Source organism: Phasianus colchicus, chromosome 12, assembly GCF_987193195.1.
Source record: "Phasianus colchicus chromosome 12, bPhaCol1.hap1.1, whole genome shotgun sequence".
NCBI lineage: Eukaryota > Metazoa > Chordata > Aves > Galliformes > Phasianidae > Phasianus > Phasianus colchicus.
In genome coordinates this window covers 20,398,194-20,420,015 of record NC_143447.1, presented here as the reverse complement: position 1 = coordinate 20,420,015, position 21,822 = coordinate 20,398,194, and the positions used below count along the sequence as shown (strand labels likewise).

General features: G+C 60.5%; 3 protein-coding genes across 3 annotated transcripts in view; 1 reads left to right on the top strand and 2 right to left on the bottom strand.

Moving 5' to 3' along the window:
- Nucleotides 1-92: 92 nt before the first annotated feature.
- On the bottom strand, nucleotides 93-2,151 carry TMED3 (transmembrane p24 trafficking protein 3). The gene is made up of 3 exons (XM_031587941.2): nucleotides 1,856-2,151; nucleotides 1,218-1,466; nucleotides 93-923 (listed from the first exon to the last, which is right to left on the bottom strand). Exons 1-3 carry the CDS (start codon nucleotides 2,006-2,008, stop codon nucleotides 687-689), a joined length of 639 nt encoding a protein of 212 aa, XP_031443801.1. The 5' UTR covers nucleotides 2,009-2,151; the 3' UTR covers nucleotides 93-686.
- Nucleotides 2,152-2,489: 338 nt separating this feature from the next.
- ANKRD34C (ankyrin repeat domain 34C) lies at nucleotides 2,490-8,393 on the bottom strand. The gene is made up of 2 exons (XM_031587938.2): nucleotides 6,680-8,393; nucleotides 2,490-4,805 (listed from the first exon to the last, which is right to left on the bottom strand). Exon 2 carries the CDS (start codon nucleotides 4,782-4,784, stop codon nucleotides 3,300-3,302), a length of 1,485 nt encoding a protein of 494 aa, XP_031443798.1. The 5' UTR covers nucleotides 4,785-4,805; nucleotides 6,680-8,393; the 3' UTR covers nucleotides 2,490-3,299.
- Nucleotides 6,143-21,822, top strand: part of RASGRF1 (Ras protein specific guanine nucleotide releasing factor 1) — a 48,873-nt gene continuing 33,193 nt past the window's right edge. Inside the window, exon 1 of the mRNA XM_090149212.1 lies at nucleotides 6,143-6,264. The gene's annotated coding sequence lies outside the window, so the exon portion shown is untranslated. The remainder of the gene's footprint in view (nucleotides 6,265-21,822) is intronic.

Genomic DNA, 21,822 nt, shown 5'->3' with positions numbered 1-21,822 from the left:
CACAGATACTGACAGCACTGGGGGGCTCTGGGGGCACGATGGGGCAGGAGCTTGCCATGCCATGTTGGGAGCAGTGCCCAATAACAGCAGCAGGAACAGAATCACGTTTATTGTGAAGTGGCAAAGTGGAAGGACAAAGTGGTGCTGCTGGAGCTGGCCGGGTGCTGCAGCCAGCTGCCCCTGAGGGCTAGGACTAAGGGAAGGGGATGGGGCTCTGGCATGAACTCAGGTAAGTACAAAAATATCTTCTGTGGAGCATGCTGCTTACTCCCGTGGCCTAAGAAATGCTGCACAGGGAGAAGCAGATGAAATAAACAAGCCAAGAGCCCCTGCTGAAATTTCAACGTGGGAGATGCTGTGTGTGCTTGGGGCACAACCTGCCCATTGCAGACACAGCAGGGAGCTGTGCACACGCAGCCGGATGCAAAGCCTGCAGTCTGCAGGTGGGGGGCTGACCTATGCTGGTGGCATGCAGCCCAGAGGTGGCCTGGCACTGGTGGGGGCAGGTGACATCCTGGGGGTTGCTGCTGGGGGGGATATGTGTGGGGATGCTGGTGCATGGCAGCTGTTTTCCACCTGGGTGAGCAACACCAGCAATCCCCATTCCATGCCCAGCCTCGTCCCTGCTGCAGCACCATGAAAACCCCCGCTCCCTCCTGCAGTTTGGGATGGGCACAGCTGTGGCACTAGGTGCCAGCTGCACTGCTGCCCGGCCTCTTCTCAGTGAAGAAACTTTTGAGCAGCATCACTTGCCCAACGCTGACCACGAAGAGGATGACGGTTTCCCCAACCGACCAATACGAGACGCGCCCGTTGAGGTCCTCAGCCCGGCTGCGGTCCTGTGCTTCCCGCAGGCGGTAGTGAGTCTGGGAGTCGATCACCGCGTTCAGCGCCTCGTGGATGGTGACGCAGGCAGACTCCATCTGGGGGCACAGGCATGCAGCGTCACCCACCGGGCACGGCTCCCCAGGGGGAGGGGCTGCCGGGTCTGCTGACGCGGCTCTGCTCCAAGGGGCAGCGCTGGAGGCCGGTGGGCAACGGGACACCATGTGGCTCAGCGAGGGCTCTGTGCCCCAGCCTGGCACCATGGCTCCGCTCTGCCACCAGTAGGCTGGCACGGCGCTGCCCGGCAGCTGGCACCTCTGCACTCAGCGAAGGGGAAGGGAGCGAGTGCGGTCGCACGGGGTTGTGCCGTTTGGCCACATGCTGCAACACACCTGTGTCAAAGCGGTGACGCGGGTGCCCATGTCGGGCAGGATGGGTGGCTCATCGCCCACCTGGAGGTTAAAGTAGATGGTTTTGTGGGAGAACGTGGAGAACTCATTGCTGAAGCAGAAGGTGTAGATCCCCGTGAGCTCAGTGTGGTGCGGGAAGCTGTCGTACTGCTTTTTGGTCTCCCTGTAGATGGTGCGGCCGTTGGGGTCCTCGATGTAGCAGTCGACATCGTAGTGGCCCCCAGTGATCACCTGTACAGGGAGATGTGGGCAGCACCTGCTGAACCCTGAGAACCCGGCACCACGGGCAGAGGAGTGCTGCCCCAAAATGTGCCACATGCACAGCCATGCCCTGAGCAGCGTGGGCACCGTGCACTGCTGCCCACCACGAGCAGGGGCCAGGCTGGGGGCCCACGGGCAGAATGCACGGGGGGACAGCCCCCACCCCCGGGCTGGGAGACGACTGTGGGCACATCCCAAGCAGCTCTGATGTGGGCTCCGCTGGGCACGAGTCTGGGAACAGCTCCGGGGGCAGCACTGGGGGAGCAGGGGTGTGGGGGAGAGGTGCAGGGGTTGCCCTGCTTGGGGCTCTGCGGGGGCTGGGGGGCACGGCGGAGGCACGGGTAGGGGCAGAGCCGTACCTGGTAGTCCAGCGTGAACTTGAGGCCTCGGTCCAGCTCTTGGTGGAAGCACTGCTTGTCGCTGTCGGGCAGCTCGAAAGTGAGCTCGGTGCCGCTCGCGCGCAGAGCGCCCAGCAACAGGGCCAGCGCCCAGCTCCGCATCCAGCCTCGCATCCCGCCCGTCCCGCACCGCACCGCACCGCACCGCACCGCTCGGCCCCGCGCTCGCCCCGCCCGGGGCCGTCTCTCCCTGACGTGGCGGCACCGCGGCGCTTCCGGGCTGGGGCGGCTCCGTGCGTGGCCGGGGGACGTCGGGGGCCGGGGCCAGGCGGCTGCGGGCAGAGCGGGGATGTAAAACCGCCGTCCGTCACACGGCGTCACCCCCGCAACGCACACGCGAGCGGCAATGGCTGCGGTGCGGCGCTACCCCGCGCTCCCGCAGTGAGACGCGCGCTCACAGCCCCTGCGCAAGGAGGAGCTGAGCTGTGTTTGCACCACCGCTGTCAGAGGGCGCCGGCGGAAGCGTCAATAAAGATATGGGGAGATGCACGAATGAGAACTCTGGGATTTGGGATCCCTCAGCCAAAAATAGAGACGAACTTCATGGCTAGAGATAAAGCGTGCCTGAAATTCCGTCTGTAAGACATCTGAGCAACAGGAAGTATAAACTTTAAGGCTGTAAAAATATAAGCCCACCTTTACTCTAAACAACACATTTAAATCGAAAACGCATTTCCAGAGGGCGCTCCCGTGCAGGCGGAACCGCAGCGCATCCATCCTTGGGTACCCGCAGCGCAGCGGGGCCGGGCAGCCGCGTTCCCCACAGTGTGGGGGGCACAGTGTGCCAAACCCTGCACGGAACTCTGCACGGCTCCCCAGCTGCACCAGCAATGGATCTGGCTCTGTGTTGCAAAATGCTTGGAAACGGAATCACAGAACCTCTGAGCGTTGTCTCGCCTCTGCAGCACAGTGAGGGTATAAATACATTCAATTGCTAAGGAGGGTTATTTCTGCTCTCCATCCTCTCGCGGCGTTGAGCTCCTTCCCGGTAGGCACTTCACACACACGTCAGCCCCCGACTCCCCGGTGTGGGGCTCCCAGACTGCTTTCTGCATTAGGATGAGTGGGAGGGATGAAAAATGGATCGTAAATAACCAGGAACAAACACACTGCAGCCAGGAGCCTTTGTGTGACGCCTGCCTCTACCTAAACGTGCTGGGGTTGGATTTCTCAGATAAGTGCTCGTGGGGGGGGGGGGGGGAGTCCAAAAGCATCTGGCATGGCAGGGCTCCAGGCACTCAGTTCTGTGCTGCCTGCCACCTCTTGTCCCCCCAGCTCTGGGAAAAGCGCTCTGTGCATGGGGCTGTGCGCCCGGGGCTGCCAGCGCTTCCCAGGGCAGCACCGCCCCGCTCCGAACTGCCGTGTGTTACTAGAGAGCAGTTTGGGGAACTTCTGGGGAAAGCGGCTACTGCGCCACGATTTCCTCAAAATCAGAGAGCTGCCTCATCTGCTCCAGCTGCATGGAGTGCCTCCGGAGGAGCTTCTTTTTGGTTCTCAGGTCACCCCGCTTGGGGGAGCTGGGCGCAACGGGCACCAGGGCCCTGAAGCCGGCAGCCAGCGGGGAGGGGGCCTTGCCGCCGGCTCCGATGTCGGGGATAGGGGGGCTGGGGTTGACGTTGAGGGGGGGCAGGTAGCCGGGCCGGGTGTGCGTGATGTGGTCCAGCAGCAGCGTGCCAGAGCCGCGCCGTTCCAGCAGGTTGGGCGGGCGACGGGTGGCGGCGGGCGAGGTGCTGGGGGCACCATCCAGAGCCTCCCGTGAACCACCCAGCAGAGCCAGGTGAGAGCCGCTCAGCTTCCTCCTCTCCGCAGCCACCTTCCCCACCTCGGCCATGCCGGCGTCACAGTCGTGGTGCTCGGCACTCATCCGCCGCCAGTGCAGGGCCTCCATCACCTCGCTGCTCTCCGGTGGCTCTGGCACTGTGCTCCTGCGAGGCAGGCGCTGGGGGCCCTTCTCGAACCCCTTCCTGCAGCCGGACCCGGGGGCTGGAGGCGTGCGCAGCGCCTGCTCGTCCACCAGCGGGAACAGGGACGCATCCTTGCTGCGGCTGAGGGGAGCCTTCCTGCACAGCGCAAGCTCCCCGATGCTGCTGACCAGCTCGTCATCCGTGCGCACCCGCTGCTCCTCGTGGTGCGCAGCCAGCACTGAGGGCGCAACCAGCCCCCACGGCTCCGACTGCAGCCGCTTCAGCTGCGGGAGCCGCGCTCTCTTGGTGGTGGTGCCACCCCTCCAGCCCGGGGAGGGTGGCTCAGGGGTGGCCTTGGTGGGAGGACCGTCCCCGGGGGGCAGCTCCTGCTCGGCAGGCTGTGGGCATGGGGCAGCCACCTTCAGCGCTGTGGTGCTCGTCTCAGGGGAGGCTCTCTCCTTGAAGTCCAGCAAGGGGGGCACGTTCAGGTACTGCTTGGTGGCCTTGGCGCCGGTGGCCGACTTGTCCATGGTGATGATGATCACCTCCTTCCCCTTGGCTCTGCAAGCATTCAGGAGGTGCTGCAAAACATCCTTGTCATCGGCATTGATGGCGTGCACCAGTGCAGAGGCACCAGAGTGGTCCTCCAGGCTGGGATCGGCCCCATTGTCCAGCAGCAGGGTCACCACCTCGCCACCTGCGCCACGGATGCAGGCGTGCATCAGGGCCGTCTTCCCAGACTTGTCCTGGATGTTGGGGTCAGCCCTGTTGTCCAGCAGGTATTTCACCATCTTGGCCTTGCTGATGCTCTGCTGGTCCACGTGCGTGGTGATGCAGGCCACCATCAGCGCCGTCTCCCCCTTCTCGTTGCTCTCGTTGATGTAGGCCCCCCCCTCCAGCAGCAGCCGGGTCAGCCGCAGCCGGCCCAGCCACACTGCCTTCAGGAGGGAGTTCCCCCCGGTCTGCAGCTCCGTCACCTCATCCATGGCACGTAGGGCTCACAGCAGCTGGGGAGGAATGGGGATGGAGAGGTGAGGCCCCCTGAAGCCTCTGCTGAGCCCTCTGCACATGGGCAGCCCTGCAGCACTTTCCCACATTGGAAGAGGTTGAATTTAGGTTAGACATGTGAAAGGGATTCTGTACCACGAGGGTACTGAGGCCCTGGTATAGGCTGCCTAGGGTGGCTGCGGGTTCCCCATCTTTGAAGTGCTCACAGCCAGGTTTGGATGGGGCTCTGGGCTGTGGGAAGTATCACTGCCCATGGAGGGGTTAGAACTGGGGGGGGAGTAAGACATCTTCCAATCCAAATCATGCTGTGGTTCTGCCACAGCGCCTTGTGCTGCCTGCTGGGGATACTGGGGTGTGGGAGGAACTGCAGCAGGAGGAAATCTTTGTTTCCTCTGGAGTCTCCTGGAGTGCCAGCACTGCTTGGAGCCAGCTGGGAGGTGCACTGGCACTGCCTTCTCTCAGCTCATCATTCATATTATGGCATTGCTCCCCTCTCAGTGAATTCATTTCAGATGTAATGTTTGCCAAGAAGCCCCACCAGACTCAGCCCCTGCTGTCACCCCATCCAGGTGTGCTGGCTGCCAGCCCTGCGAGCACCAATCAGTGCTGATTGCTGAGCAGCTTCACCTGGGCCCCCACACCCCCTGCTATGGGCTGGGAGCCCTATTTAAAGGCAGGCCCTAAGCCTGGTTTGGTGTGTGAGGTTGTGCCCAGCTCTGTAGGAGTATCTTTGTTTGCTGGACTTCTCCTGTGGATGGAGTTTGCTATTCTGCCTTCTCCTGGTGATCTCTGCTTGTGTGACCTATAGCTGTTAGCAGCCTACTCCTGCCCTACAGGTGAGGTCTTGCTCCCTGCTCTCAGGGAGCTCTCATAGCTTGTCTCCCTACATGGGGCAGCTCTGTTCTCGCTGCTCCTTGATGATGCACCTCAGTTCACCTGGCCTTGCTTTCCTTCAGCTCTGCTCCCACAGGCATGCTGACATTTCCTTGAATGCAGCTGACTTCTTTCAGTGCCAGAGCCACCAACGTGACCCTGTTACTGGCATGGCTCTATTGTGCCTCAGAGGCCCCTTGCTCTGTAACATGGAGCCCGCTGGAGGCTGCAGGCATCTCCTGTGCAGCTGGGGCTGTGGTCCTCACTGCTGATGGAAATTCTAAGCAGCTGCTGCTCTGTTGTGTGTAACCCTGTGCTGCTTCATGGTGCTGCTGGGAGTCCTTGTGTAGGAGAGTGCTGTGAGAGAGCAGCGTTCTCATGCAGCACTCTGCAGCAGGACTGGCTCAAGGGATCAGCAGACACCCTCCCTTCTGGAAAGTGCTTCCTGCCCCTGCTCGGCAGGGGCTCGCCTGCCCTCCTGCTGATCCGGGACTTGCAGCAGGGCAAGGCTCCTGCATGCTGCTCCGCGGCACCATTCGGGAACCAAGGGGCTGTGTGCCTGTGGAGCAGCAGCGCTGAGACCCGGTGAGTGCCGTGTGCGGGGCAGAGGCGGCAGCTTGCGGGGCCGAGCACCGCGGCGATGTCAGAGGTGCGGTGTCCCAGGAGCCCCGCCGCCTGCTCGCCCTGCTCTTCCATCACCGCTCCCTGCTGCCCAGCGGCGAGCAGCGCTCTCCCCTGGGCATCTCCCCCCGCTCCATCACCCGCAGCGCTCCGCAGTCTGCGCTCACCGCTTTCCCCCACGGCACGCGCGCGATGCTCTACCTGCTCTCCCCTTCCCCCAGCTCGTGCCCATTGATGCGTGGCTCCCGCAGCGCCCATCTCCCTGTCAGCCCAGCGCTGTCCGAAGGCTGTGAGTGCTCCCAGTCCCCCCGGCAGCACTGCGTCCGATGCCCAGGGCTGCTCCCCGAGACCCCCGGACTGATCCCGAAGTTGCTCTCACCTCCATCTCCTCTCACCGGTGCTGCGGTGCCGCGTCACCTGCCTCTGCGCCGGGCTCGGTGCGGCGACAGCGGGGCGCAGGTCCCTTCCCGAAGCCGGGGTCCGCCCCCGTTACCTGCTGCGCCGTGCCGGTACCCGTTAGCCGTGTGCGGTGCCCGGTACCGGCCCCGCTGTGCGCACCGGGGCTGCGCGAGGAGGAGGGCGCGGGGCGGCGCGTTCGCCCCCGCTGGGTGCGGAGAGGGGGGGGCCGTGTGCGGGGCTGCGTCCAGCACAGCCGGGTCCGAGCGGGGGCGGGACGGTGCGCGTCTGGATCCGCGTGTGCGGGGCGGGGCTGCGGTCTGTGTGTGCCAGGGATGAGTGTGTGTGTGCGTGTGCACGTCCTGAGGGCTGAGTGTGTCTGTGCCGTGATGCACGCAGGGCTGTGGCTGCGTGGGTGCAAGTGTATGCCGGGTGGCTGAGTGCACATGCAGTCCCTGTGTGTGTATCCATACCTGTGAGTGCCCAGGTACAGCACAGCGCTGTGTTTGCATGCAGGGGCTGTCTGAGTCGCTGCCCACATGTGTGGCTGTGGAGATGTGCCACTCGTGTCTTCTGGTGCCCGTGTGTGCCATCAGTGCCCTGTGTATGTCACTGTGCCCAGGAGTTGCTGAGGGTGGCCTGGCACTGCAGTGTACCCAAACTGAGGTTGGACCTCTCCTTCCTTAGGAGCTGTCAAGGCTCAAGGGGATGCAGTGATGAGCAAACTGGGCTGAGCTCACAGCTGGGCCTGTCACTGAGCTGGAGACCCCCTCGAGGTCCATCTCCCAACAGTGACAGTGTGCTCCTGTGGCCTGAGTGCATCAGTGGGGACACCAAACTGTCCTGCTGCACAAGGGAACCAGAGGCCGTGTGCTGTTTTCTAGGATGGAGATCTCCCCTCAGTGCCTGCAGAGAAGCACTGTGACCACGGGCATCCTGCTGTCACTGGGACAGAAACCTCTAGTTCCACTGCTGTTGTGCAGCATCCAGCCTGCCTTACCCTGAGGTTGCTGGGTGATCCTCTGGAGTCTCACCAGGGGCAGATAACCAGCCAGAGGGTGGGAAGTAACTGCAGGTGCACAACTGGCACAGCTCTGTGTGCAGCTCTGCCATGTGGGAAGATGCTGCTGCCTGAGCTGTGGTTATCATGGTGCTCTGAGACTGGATTGACGTTAGGGGGAAGCTAAGCAGGTGGGCATCTGGTGCAGGGCAGGGATACGGCCACGGTGGGAAGGGGCAGTGGGGAAAGCAAGGCTCTGGGATGTGTGAGGGCAGGGCCATGTGCTGCTGGCCCCGAGCAGGCATTCTGCACTGGGTCGCCACCAGCATGCTGGGTTGGGGCTGCTCACAGAGCCCACAGGGCTTGCAGCAGAGGCTGCCTCACAGGTGGGGTCAAAGCATTCCTTAGAGCCCACTCCACTTCCATGCAGAACGTATCTGAGTTTGTCTTCTACTTCCCGTTGAGTTGACCAACTCATTATGAGTGATTAATGGAGGTGTGCCCCCTATTTCCTACTTGCACACCATCACAGGTTGCATTTTTGTCAGTGCCGTTCGTTATTCATAATGATTTGCTGAGTAATGGCTGCACAGCTCCGGGGCTGTGGCGCTGCCTGGGGGGCACAGTGTGGTGAACTTGGTGCCATTCAGCAGGAGGGCAGTGAGCACATGATGTGTGTGATGTGGGAGACTTCAGCTGAGCTCTCCCACTCCTTCTGTGATGTATCTTGGATGTGGAGGGGTATGTGACGTCGCAGGTGACAGCACAGCAGAGATGTTGGGTGCTGCTTGGACCTTGCAGGTAGCTCTGGTCTGCCTATTGCAGCTTTCTGGTTAAAATTGGAGCCCAGCCTGAAGGAAGAGAGAGCAGCTGCTGCCTGCTGGGACTGCATTGGAACGTCCAGCATGTGTCTGTGTGCCCTGGGGGGCTGTGCTGACTGAGGCTGTGAACACAGGACTTGGGGTTGTGGTCCCCCCTTGTCACCACGTCCCCGAATGTTTTGGGAACGGCAGCAAGTGCAGCTGGTGTCTTGTCAGAGCCTGGCTCCAGCTGGGGCAGAGGCTGCTCGAGGTGTGTGGGGGAGGTGGGCAGCTTTGCTGCTGGGCTCAGCTAAATGCGCGCCATCTCCCCAGGAGCTGTGTTACGCTGGCTCTATTTTGGGCACTTTGCAGAACAGCTGGTGATCATCTCTTACACGGTGTGGCGACGGCTGTGTGCAGCTATTTCTGCCAGCTCATCCCCACACAGCAGCTTTTTATAAATGCATTCACTCAGAGGGATGGACGCAGCTGTTGGGGAGGGGGGAGTTTGGTGCTGATGTTTTGGAGATCATCAGCTCTGCCCTGAGGGCTGCTGCTGTGCTGGGTAAGGCACGTCTCTGCCCCATCGGGCTCAGTGGGGCGCCTGGGGCAGATGCCTGGGGCAGCCCTGGGCATATATGGCATGGGGGCTGTGGGTATCAACTCCTCAGTGTGCTCATGTGTTGTGGCCCTGTGCTGGGCTTGTCTCAGACTCCTGTGCTCTGTGAGAGCCTGTTCTGGTCCGGGCAGGTGATGGGGTTGTGAAGCCTTCACTGAGAGCTGGGGCTGCTGAGGGTGCCTGTGGTGTCCCCATGTTACAGTGCTGGCTGTGCTGGATGTGGAGGTGTTTGGGGTGAGGGGGGTTGGGTGCCCCTTGCATGAAGCTGTTCCCCCTCAGACCTGAGCAGAAAAACGCTGTGTGTTTGCAGGTTTGCACAAATTAACTTTGACTCTGTCTTCTGCTGGAAAAATTAAGTAAGTAGCAGCTTCCTGTGGCGTAAAGAACTAGCTGACCTCTCTGATGGCCTCTGCCAGCAACAGCCTGGCTGTGACCGTCTGGCGTGGCCGGGCAGTGCTGTGCCTGCTGTGCATCCCTGCCCTGGCTGCAGCAGGGCTGGAGGCTCTGCTGGGCGCACGGCCGTGCTGCAGGGACCACAGGGACACTGCGTGGTTGCAGCCCCATGCGTTGGACTGCCGGTGCGGTTCTCTGCTTGGCTTTAGCAGGACTCAGCTCTCTATGGGAAGGGAAAACCCCGATCAGCTGCAGCTTGAGTGGATCTGCCTCAGGTACAGCTCGCTGCAATCCTGCTGCTGCGGGAGCCTCCTTGTGCGCGCGGAGGGGATGGGGGGGCAGCAGGACTGGCTGGGGATGGGGTGGTGGGTTGGTGGGGCCCTGAAATGCCCCCTCCCTCCATCTCCCCGTGTCTGCTCTCCATCCTGCTTCCAGCTGGGGGGGCTGTGCTGAGTGCAGGGCTCCCAAAATAGCAGCCCCCCGCCCTGTGAGCGCTCACAGGCAGGAGGCAGGCGGTGATGCAGCGCTTCCGAGAGAGGCTGCATCATTGCAAGTGGGTCTGATGTTTCTATAGCAACCCCGGGGTAAAAATAGTGTAGGAGCATTTAGGAGCTGTCAGGGCCTGGAGGGAAGGGCTTCTCCAGTGTGGTGCCTTGCAGGGTGGGAGCTCGCCCATGGAGCAGAGCTGCTGTGCTGAGGGTGGTTCTGTGCAGCTCACAGAGGCTGGGGGCTCTCCCAGCATTAACTGGGCACTGGAGATCCTGCAGCCCACCCTCGTGTGGGGTGATTTCTGCTGACTGTGTGCCTCTGTAATGCACTCATTAGAGCTGAGGGTCCTTTGGGGCAGCCTGCGTGGCTGCAGGAGGGTCTGAGCAACTTCTGGGGGTGGGTGCAATCCAGGTCACAGCTCCATTGCTGACCCAACAGCATTGTGCATTCATGCAGCTTTGACTTTGATAGGTTGTGCTGAGGTCTGGAAACAGAAATGCCACTAATGTATGTCACCGTGCAGTGAGTGCTGCTCATATCTAATCACAATTTGATATTTGGCACCATTAATGCTGGTGTCTGGCTGTCCTAATTGCTGTGTTGTGCCCAGTGCCTCAGCCTGCGCCCCTTGTGGTGTGGGGGTGCTGAGGGCTGGGTCCCAATGGAGCTGTGTGCTGGGGCCCTGTGCTCCCCCCAGAGTTCGGGCTGATGCTGCTGTCCCTCACCCAGCTCTTCTGGGGATGTGACTGTGGAAATGGCACGAACTGCAGTGCACTCATTTCTCTCTCCTTTCCCATCTCTTCCCCCATCTCTGTTACTCCTGCAGTTGGTGGTTACCATGACAACGTATGTCTCTCCTTTTGCTCTCATCCCTTTTTGCTTTGTAATCTATAAATTCTTGTACCTCCACATTTTTTTCCTCTCTGCCATACCCCAGAGGATCTGTGGAGGTCCTTTGGCTTAAGGCGTGGAAGTGCTGTTGGTGTCAAGCAGGAAAACCTTTGGCCAGAGGAGGGAGGACAGGCACTGCTGCAGAGCAGGGCGATGTGCTGCTCAGCCCCATGTGCTGCCCACTCTGAGTGTGGGGCTGCTCCTGCAAGGGCTGTGCTGTGCTGCTCCAGATGAGCCCCACGTCCCCCAGTCCCTGCCATGTTGTGCATGGACATGGTGTGATGGGAATGGACCAAGCAGTGTTATGCAGCGCCTGAGCCCGTTACCTCTGGCACTTAACAGGAGGCATAGCAGGAGCTGAAGGGCAGTTCCATTCGTAGCAGTTATTTGCCAGTTAACATTAGTGCAGATGAATGTCTGGACTGAGCAGAGCACTGCTTGGCCGTGGGGCTGTGGGCACGGAGCTGTGCCCACCCGGAGCTGTGCCGAGGGGGGTCATGGGGACGTGGGATGGGGATGGTGCCCCCAGGATCGCACCGTGGGTCACCCTGCACAGCCAGAGCAGTGCAGCTTCAGTGGGTGCTGCCTGGCCCTGTGCCCTTCCCGCTCCCTGCAGGGTGTGCGCAGCCATGGCTGCTGCTGCAGCTTTCCCTCCTGTTTGCTTTGCGCTGCGGTGGCAGAAGGAGAGGCAGGTGGTTGTTCTCACCCAGAACTCTGATTCTTTTTTTTTTTTTTAATTTCTTTAATTTAGTATTATTAAACAAAGTTTTATAAATATTCATGGAACGAAATCAATGCAAAAATATTCCGTTCTCTCCTTTTGCTGGTTTAATTTTAGAAACTCATTTTCTCCTGAGCTCTCTGCTGAGAAGTCATGGCAGTGCTTTCTGGATGGTGCTTCACTTCTAAACCTGTGTGGATCCTGCAGGGTAACGGAGTGTGTGCTCATTCCTCAGCCTAGCTCCTTCGTCCCTCTCCCATCCCAGGCACTCCTTTGCCCCCCTCCTGCTCTGCCCCATTGCTGTGTGTGACTGCAGTGATGTTCCCTTTGGGCTCTGTGCTGCTGGATGGGGTAGAGCCACAGAGGTTAAATGCAGCTCTTTGTCAACTGCTGTTATTGTTGTTCTTTTTGGTCTTAAAATCATGTAAGCAAGGCATTACTGTGGTATTTGTTACCAAACATCGGGCTCAGTGCTGTGCAGCAGCTGAAGATGAGCAGTGGCACTGGGGCAGCCCAGCGTGCCAGCACTGCGTTGTGCAGAACGAGCGTCAGCTGGAGAGCAGCAGGAGCTCTGCAGGAATGCAGCAGTGCAGCAATTTATGCACTTAGCTGAGGCAGTGCAGCAGGAATGGTCACGTTAAAATCATGCATCCTGTCATTACCTTTTCCTTTCATTACCTTTTTTACCATTACCAGTTCATTACCTTTTCCTTTACTTGCCTATTTACTGAGGATCGGCCTGGAGCTGATGCTGCATGCAGCTGTGGGGTGTCAGCACTGCGTCCCTGCTATGTTACATGCAGAGCAGCATGTGCCCTCAGCGGCTGTGCCACCACACGGCTCTGGGTGAGCAGAGGTGTGAGGTGGAGGAGGGAGATGATTGGAGTTTGTATTACACAGCATGCTTGTCGGAAGAGAAGTGATCTGTATTTAACAACAGCAGTGCAGTAATAACCTACAATTACCTCCGAGCGGTGCGGCGGGGGCGGCTCTGCTGCTGGAGGAGGCTGGCATGGCATGGAATAGGATGGCATAGCATGGCGTGTCTCTCACGATGCGCAGAGCATGGCACAGGGGCTGCTGGGCTGTGGGAGTGGTTCCTGTCTGCCTGGAGCTGGGAAGCCCCATGCTATGGCTGTGCCCTCCCCAGGGCAGAGCGGAGGATCACTCCCCTGCTGTCCTGGCCACACGCTGTGCAATGCACTGCAGGGTCCATTTGCCCTTCTTGGTCACCAGGGTATCGGACTGGTCTGCCTGTTGGCCACTGGCACCGGCAGGTCCTTCTCTGCAAAGCTCTTTTCCAGCAGCTCAGCCCTATACCTGCTCTCAGAGCTCTTCCCACGGTGATGTGCAGGGGATGAGTGTGGTTATCCATCCCTCCTCCCTCCACGCAGTGCTGGGAAAATGCTGCAACGCCTCTTTGGCGAGGAAGCAAATTATGCAGGCTGACTTGGTTCTGAAAGCTTCTGATGTGTAAGCAGGGGAGGAAGGCGAGGTCATCTGTGTGCTTCCACTGCTGGCTGTGCTCCAGCTGTGCAAGGGAGGGTGCTTTTGTCTGCTCAGTGCGGGGTGCCCTGAGGCTGGGGTGGTGCATGGCCGTGGGCACTGCTGTGTTTGGGCAGGCAGCACCTTCTGCAGGAGAGGTTCTCCTGATGCCTGACTTCACCTCTGTTCACCCCCATGTTGCAGTAGCTCAAGCTCACAGAACTTCTGCTCCCTTCTCTCTGGCTGATGGCTGAAGGGAGCACAGCAGCACCATCTCCATCAGAGCCGGTGGGGCAGGATGTGGTGCAGAATGGTGTGTGCCCCCCAGCCAGCCCCAGCACGGGGCACGTGGCTGCAGCTGCTATTCTGCAGCTGTCTGAAAGGCTGCGGGAGTTTTAATATCTCTGCTGAGTGAAATTTCCTGATTCGGCTTTCATGTCCCCTGGGACACTTATGAAATATCCGCATTCTGGTTTTTTTTCTGAAGAAGTGGAATTTCCTATTTATGGATTTAATATAAGGGCTACGTGCTTGGGGAGGGCAGGGGCTCCGCGGTGCTCTCCCCGCTGTGGCTTTGCCCCGTTGCTTCTCCCCCTGGCTCAGCTGGCAGCAGGGCTGTGTGGGGAATTCGACTGCCTCAGTAGTTTTCCAGCCCACACTAAGCTCCCTTTTCACAGCTAATCATGCTTCGCGATGAGCAAAGTTGAAATGCACGCCGCCAGTCCGCTGGCAGCCGATGGGCATGGGGTAGGTGAGGTCCTGCTGTGCTCGCCCTGCTGTCCTCGCCCCGCAGCCCTCAAGCAGCAGCGCTCACCCACCCACTGGGAGCTCTGCTCTTCTCTGCTGATGGATGTCAGCAGTGCGCTGGGTCTGCTCCTCTCTGGAACCTCATCTGCCCTCAGTGTGCCTTTGCGCAACGTGTTTGGATCGTGACAGAGGGCTAAGGGATGGGAGCAGTGGGAAATGGTTCCGGAAAGGTAGAAGAGGCTGCAGATGTGTAGTGGGATCCCTGGTGGCTCAGCAGCAGGGTGTGAGATGAGTGGCTGAGCGCTCAGTCCCATCTGATGCAAGGCCGGTGGCGCAGAACTGGGAGCTATGGACAGGACTGGCCCTGATGGCACAGAACCAGGCTGCGGTGCCGCTGGCTGCAGGCAGCAATGGGTTCCAACCCTGGGTGCTGGGAAGGAGCTGCAGCACCCAGTGCAGCATGCTAGCATAGCCCTACCTTGCAGCAGGTCTGCGTGGTGCTGGAGCCCCTCTGGCCCCAGGGAGGGCTGAATGCTCCTGGCTGCTGTGTCACAGCCTGCTCCTTTCGCCAGCCAGCACAGCGTGGCTGTGGGCACTGAGCAAGCAGCCCTGGATACCGAACGCTTTGCCTTCCTACCCAGCTGGTTTTGTCCTCGTGACAATATTTACCTTTCTCTTACCAGCATTTCTTTCATCAGCTGCAGCCAGAGCTGTGCTGCCACCACTCACCTTTAAAATCATAGGAACAGTTGAAATAAATTATTTTAATGCAAACAATGTCAAACACAAAGAAAACACAGGCGTTCCACACTTATGCAACTCTCGCTTTTGTAATTGCTCTTTATCGTGATCCCGAAGAACTTTAACAGCAAGTGAACATCACCAAAGAACACGCAAACTGCAACTTGCTAAATCAGCACTGCCTGGTTCTTCTCATGAAAAGTCATTTCGCAAATGCCTATAAAAAAACCCCGTGTTCTCCTGCAGGACACCTGTTGTTGAAGCAGAAAGAGGAAAAGCCCGGAGCGATGTAACCTGCTGTGCTCTGTGAAACCCAGCATCTCCAGCTGCAGAGTGGGCTGTGCTGCTGGTCCTGCGTGCGGCCGACCTCTGCAGAGCACTGCACGTCCAGGCACAGCCAGGTGCTCGCACCACCCGCACACCCTTATCAGTTCTCCGTCCAACAGTCAGAGTGAAGAAGCTGGGCTGGAAAAGTGATAAGGGGGTGAGAGCAGCCACGGGGTCACCTTCTCCTGGAACTTTGGCACGGAGAAAAAAGGCGAAGCTGGTAGCAAGTGGAGTAAGTACGATGTCACCGGTTCCTCTCTGCGGCCCTCTGCACCGGTGTGGGGATGCTGCTGGAGAAGCAGGCGATGCTGTTGGGGCAGTCCCAGCCTCCCGCTGCCCCGCAGTGCCGCCGCTCTGCCGTGCTGCAGACACTCCCCATTCACAAATTTCATAACCTCCAGTCCCCTCCCTGCGGGTGGGATTGGACGCCCTGTGCCCCCCCCCCGGCCCGCTGGATTAGGCTGTACAAATTGTGGGGCTGCAGCCGGGTGGATTCGTCTGACGCTGCAGAAAGGTGCTGGCAGCTGTGTCTGTGCGCCCCAATGTCGCCGGCCCCAAAGTGGGGCTGGGGTGTCCCCACCCCAGAGCGGGGTGCGAAGAGTGGGGGGTTGTGGTGGTGGTGCCTGGGGAGATGTCCTTCCCCTGTGCCATTGTTCCTGTCTGCACTGAGTCCTGCTCTGTGGGGCTGGGCCCCACGGCAGCTCCCCTTGTGCCCCGTGTCCCTGTGCTCGCTGCCCCCAGGAGCAGCTCAAGTGCACCCAGGCAAACCCAGAGTGCAAGCGGACTCCTGCAATCCCTGGGCTGGGAAGGTGTACACTAGAGGGGGGAAGCGGGTGGCCCCAGGCAGCTCGTGTACCCCTGCTGAGCAGAGCCTGGAGCCGAGGAATGTGATCCCTCCTCTGCAGCCCAGGCGTGTGCTGGCTTGGTGCTGCACTGTTGGGTCGATGTGCACAGGAATTACAGAGGAGCTCTCCTGCATGCACCTATAGGGAGTGCTTGACTGATGCTGGGGGCCCTCTCACAGCAGCCCCAGCAGTTTCTCAGGGCTCCGGGGGTCAGTTCCATAACAGTGCTCTCTGCTCAAGGACTCAGTGCTTCAGGAATGGCCTCTGTCCTGCAGGGTGCAGAGCTGTGTGCTCAGATGTGGTTCTGCTGTCATCTCCAGTTTTAACCTGGGGGAGGGGTAGGGCGCTTGGTTAGCAATGCTGGGTGTGCATTTGCTATCGGGCACTTCTCCCTATCATCATGAAGCACCATGGCCTCTGCTCATGCTGCTGGATGCGCTTTCTGGCTGCTTGTCCCTTCTGTGTCAGCTGTTGGCCCAGTGCAAATCTACTGTCCTTGGCTCCATGGGTGTCACTGGACCCACTGCATTACTGGGGGGAGTAGGAGGTGGCACTTCAGGTGCAAACAGCCTACTTTCCAAGGTTCACAACTTTTGTCTAGTTTCTCTGTTGGGAGTGCACTGAGCTGTGTGGGCTCTGATGAACTCTTGCAGCACAGCTGCCTGCAGCCCCACATGCTTCCAGGACAGCACACTCGGGTCAGCCATGTCTTTCTTCCTTGTGTCTTCACCTGGGCTTGCTCCCACCCAGGTGCAGATCAGGTACCAGCCCTGACAACTGCACCAGCCCTGAGGCAGTCAGTGCTGTGCTGTGTGGCTTCCCATTCTCCACACTTTGCAGGATGGCATCGAGGGCAGCAAGACCAGCTGTGCTGTGCCGTACCACACTGTGCCATGCTGTTCCATGCCGTGCCACACTGTGCTCCGTCCTTCCCCAGCTCCCTCCCAGGAATGCCATCTGCTAAGCGCCCGGTGCCGCGTTAAGCCCTGTTCCATCTGCAGCTTTGCCCCAGGCTGCTGGTGTCCATCACAGCAGCGCCTGGCTCAGTAAGCACAGCACATCCTGCTGACTCAGGAGCCTGCATGGCTTTATAACCTCCCTCTGCATTTTGAGCGTGGGTCAGGAATGTTCCACGAAGTGGAGATGCCGAGGGGCCGTCAGGGTGCGGTGCTGCGCGGCGGTGCTGGGGGAGCCCCAGGGACCTTGGCTGGTGCTGCCGTCCCAGCGCCGTGCTTGGCCCAGTGGAAGGCACAAACCGCCCCATCTGAAACATCTGTGAGGACAGAGGGAAAGTACACAGCTGTTTCCCTGCATTGCAATGAGGCTGTGTCATGCTGTGCTGCTGTGGCACTGGGGATGCAGGGGACACCCGGGCCGTGCACCCAGCAGTTCATGGTGCTCACGTCCTGCCTGCTGCCATGGGAGGACTGTGGCTCGTGGAAGGCCCAAGGAGCTCAGCACACCTTGGTTCGGTGCAGAACAGGAGTGGGGACTGGTGAGGCTGGACCGGGTTAAACCAGATCAGCTAAAGCCATCCATGTGCCAGAGCCTGTGGCACCGACTGCTGGGGTGACCCCAGCTCACACCGCCTCCGGGGGCAACCTCTGAGATACCGACAAACAGGGCTGTCACCACACGGAGCCTTTCCCACACCGGTGCTGATGGCACCAGGCTCTGACGTCCCCACATCCCCGCGCTCCGTGCTGCTGCCAGCAGGCGGTGGGAACACAGCACGGCTCAGACAGCCGCCACGGGAGCCGGGCTGCCGTGTGTGCGCGCCCAGTGGGCAAAGACAAAGGAAGCAGCAGCCCGGGCCCCGCGTTGGTTTTGGTGATTATTTCGTTGAGTAGCTCCAAGGGATGTCCAGAGTAAACAAGGCGCTCTCCCAAAATGAGTCTCTCCACAGAAGCGGCTCATTCACAACACCGATGTGGGGCCGATGCCCCAAACACAGGGCAGAACTCGATCCCCAGCGCTGGGGACGGGGAGCTGCTGCGGACACGGGCTGGGAGGGCTCCGGCTGCACCGCGGGCCCCCCCCACGGCCGCCCCACGTCGCTGCTTTACGTGCGCTTACCAACCTCCTTCCCCGCATACCTCTGTTATTAAAGCGGCTCTGGAAGGGAGAAAGGAAAGCGACCTTTTTCCCGCACCACTCCGGAGAGGGGAGAGAAAATCCCCCCGGGATGGGAAGGAAATTGCAAATACCTCTCCGTGGCTCCGGCCGTGCCCCTGCGCCCCGCAGCCGGGTCCTGGGGAGAGTAGCGCGCTGCAGGGACAGCGGCGCGACGCTGCACCGCCAGCCCGCGGCCACTGGATGTCCTCCAACGGCAGAGAGCCGTGCCGGGCTCCGGGCTGGGCTCCGACCGCGGCCCTGCTCCGGGAGACACCGGGCCCGGCCCCTGCGGGTGCTGAGGGCTCTTTGGCATCGGGGATGGCGAGGAGCGGGGACGGCGGGGCTGCTGCAGCACAGGACAGGCGGCCGAACACGGCTCCGCTCTGTGATACCGGGGTGGGACGCCGAGGGCGCGCACGGACCCCCCGGCCCCGGAGCTGTGCCTTGCCCGGCCCGGGACTGCTGCTCCCCGGCATGGACCCGGCCGGCTCTGCTCTCCTATGTGCTCTGCTCAGCTGTTTGTCTAGAGAAAAGCGCTGTTCTTATGTCCCTACTATGTATTATTTGAAGTGTTGATCAAACTTCACAGAATTTCACGAGGGATGGGGAACTCCACTTGTCCGAAAGTCGGTCCTCCGCTGCGAGTGGGGTGCAGCGTCCGCACAGTGCTGCACAGCAGGCGGGTGAGGAGCCCAGGAACGGGGTGTAGGGGGGCCGGACGCCCGCACGGAGCGGCCCAGGGACATCTCAGCGTAAGAGGGAATAGCGGAGCCCCTAAGGACGGCAGTACCGCTCCCCGCCCCGCCGCACGGCCCAGGGCTGCAGCACGGCTCGCCCCGTTCCGCCCGCTGCGCTGCTCTTAATGCGTCACCAAAGCCCGAACGCGGTGGGTGCAGCACCCGAACGCAGGGTGCAGGGCGGGACGGAGCGTTTCGTTGAGGTACTGAGCGAGCCCGCACCGCCCCGCACCGCCCGGTCCCGCCGCCCGCGGTCAGCAGGGGGCAGCCGAACCCCGCGGCCGGCGATGCGCCGAGTGCTGCCCGCCCCGCTCCGCGCATCGCGTCCCGCACACGGGGACCTGCCGACAGGAGCCCTCCTGCACCTCCAGCACACAGAGGTCCCGGAGCCCCAGAACGGTTCGGATGGAAGGGACCCCCCTGGCCCTACCCCTGCCTCGGTCTGACCCCCACGTCCCGCGGATCGGGCTGCCCAGGCCGCACCCAGCCCGGCTCCGAGGCCCCTCTGCCCTCACCCCCCACCAGCGAGCACGGCCCGGCTGCGTCACAGCGCTCCAAAGTCCTGAGCCCCCGCCCCAGCTGCGGCCCGGCCCGGCACACGGCGGTGACGGCACCGCGAGGCACGGAGCTCGGGGCAGGGATGAGGAGGCGGGCGGAGCCGAACCGCACCGAACTGGGGCGAGCCCGGCTCTGACCTCCGGGCGGGACCTCCCCAGTGCGGCACGGCCCAGGCAGGCAGCTGTGCGGCGCTCCCAGCCCTGCGCGGCTCTCAGTGCGCTCATCCCGCGGTGCGCATCCCGCTGGGTTTGCAGGGGGTCACAAAGACAAGCAGGCAAACACGACCGCAAGGCTTACTCAGCTCTTACCGGTGCGCAAAGCCCGGCCGGCTGTGCCGCTCCCACATCGCTGCTTCCTTCAGCTGCTGTTGACACCTCCACATTCGATTTCCCGAGGCTTGGCTCTGTTCTGCTGCTCTCGAATGGTTATTTCCTCCCACTCCTGTTGATCATTTACATTGGATTTACCGTTTGGGGTCCCACCCTGGCAGTGCTCGGGGCACAGGGCTCAGTGCTGGGCAGCATCCCTGGCTGTGAGGAGCTCTGGTGCTGTTTTCAAGAGGTATTGCTTAAGAACTACAAAATTGCTCCATCTGTAATGACACGACTGCAAGCACAATGCACCTCCATTTGGCATTTTTTTCCCCCCCAGAGAGCAAATTATTCATTATTAAGTTTCATTTTCACATCCACATTGTTCTGCTGTTGTGGAATACATGCTTTTAATATTTGAGATTAGTAATTGAAAGAGCTGTATGCAAAATTGTTTTCAGAGCAGCTCCTGAAGACAGGCTGCTTTGTAAAGCACCTGAAGGCAGCACTCAGCTCATGGCACCGCTGCCATCCAGGCCCAATGTTCTGGGCACAGCCGGGCAGAACCACCTCATGTGTTCCCAATGCCTGTGGTGACCTTTTGCATCCTGGAGGGTGAGACGAGGCCCAGCCTCATGTAGCAGCCCCAGCTCCCTACCCACCATCCTCTCTGCAGGGGACACTGTGGGATGTAGGTGTGAGGAGCAGAGCCTGCAGGGTGCTCGGATTCCTTCTGTGACTCACAAAGCCGCCCATCTGAAGCCAGGGAGCTGCAGGTCTGGCCCAGAGGTGCCCATGTGCCGCCCCAGCTGTGATCGGCCCCATGGGGCAGGAGGTTGCATGCCCTGGGATGGATACAAACACCATTCCTTCCCTCAGCTTCAGCTCCTCATTCCTCTCTCCTACAGCAGGTGGCAAACCACATCCATTCCCCTGTTGCAAACCAGCCCATGCCCGTGGGGTCACGCTTCTGCTGGGCACCTCTGGGCAGCAGGACACCACCTGCAGGCACTGAGTGCAGTGTGGGGCACAGCTGAGTGCTGCAGCATGAAGTGCAGGGGATGGGGAATGGGGTTTTCTCCACTGCTTCCCATTCAGCTGCCTTAGGAGAAGAGTGTGGAGCTGCAGCTGCTGCTCCCACCCCCAGGAGCAGCTCCCCGTCCGCAGGGCTCTGCTCCCCTCAGAGGCTGCAGAGAGGTGGCTGCAGATGTGTCGGCCCCTGCAAAGCTCAGAGGAAAGGAATCAATTGGCCTCATGCTGTCTGACACCCCCCCGCTCCCCTGGTTGTGATTTCATGGTGCTACCATCACTCTGAGCCCTCCTCCCTGCTGGAAGCATCGGCGCATCCTCCTTGTCTCAGCGCTTTCCAGGAGAATGAAAATTGAAGAAAAGATCAAAGTTCAGTGCGCAAGAGAGCGGAGTATTTCTGGAAGGCCCTTGGGCAGGGATTGCTTCCAGCCCGGTGCGTGGCAATGCAGGGGCTGTCAGCAGGGTCTGACTCGTGGCTGTGCCCCACAGTGGCGCCCCATGCTGCCCATGGGCAGTCCTGCAGGGAGCGCAGCGCAGTGAGCGCTGTGGGCACCGCTGTGCAGCAGGGAGGTATTTCCCACTCGCTGTGTTCCCGGCCATGGGACCCTTGCACTGAGAGCTCTGGGTCCCCACTGGGGGCTGTGGGATGCACAGACAGCACTGCCCTGCCGTCCTCACACCGTAACATGGAGCAGCAATGGCTCTGTCCTCCTCCTCTCCCATCCACCAACCCACACAGCTCGCTGGGCACAGAGCAGCTTCTTTCCTATGAGGGTCAGAGCCGCTCCGTAGGATGGCAGGGAGGAATGTATTTTAAGCTGGGATGCGGTGGGCTGTTCATTTCTGTCTCCTTACAGGAGAGCTCATCCTATTTATAACAAGGATAGGAAATGTGCGAGAGGTTCTGCAGATCTATTGCTTTGGAGAAGGAGACAAGGGAGCGCTCTGCACTTAATGCAAACTGAGAGCTGGGGCTGACATGTCGTATGGTGAAAGAACCTCTTTGCAGCCGAGCGCAACTGTGAGAACCCAATGCAATCTTGCTATCCCCTCCCCCCCTGGTGACTTTGCATTTCAGGGCTGTGCTTCTGCCCTGGCTCAGTGTCATTCTGACTTATCTCCATGTCCGGAGCCCTCCTGCCGCCCTGCCCTGCGGGGTAAACACACCGCTCTGCAGCTCAGCCATTCTGCTCCACGCAGCGTGCAGGCAGTGCTGCTCCTGGCCGTGGCTGTGCTGCGTTGGGTGCTGCTGTGTCACCTCACAACATCCCAGCAGAGCTGTGTGCAGGAGCGCAGGGCGCAGTGCTGAGCACCGGGC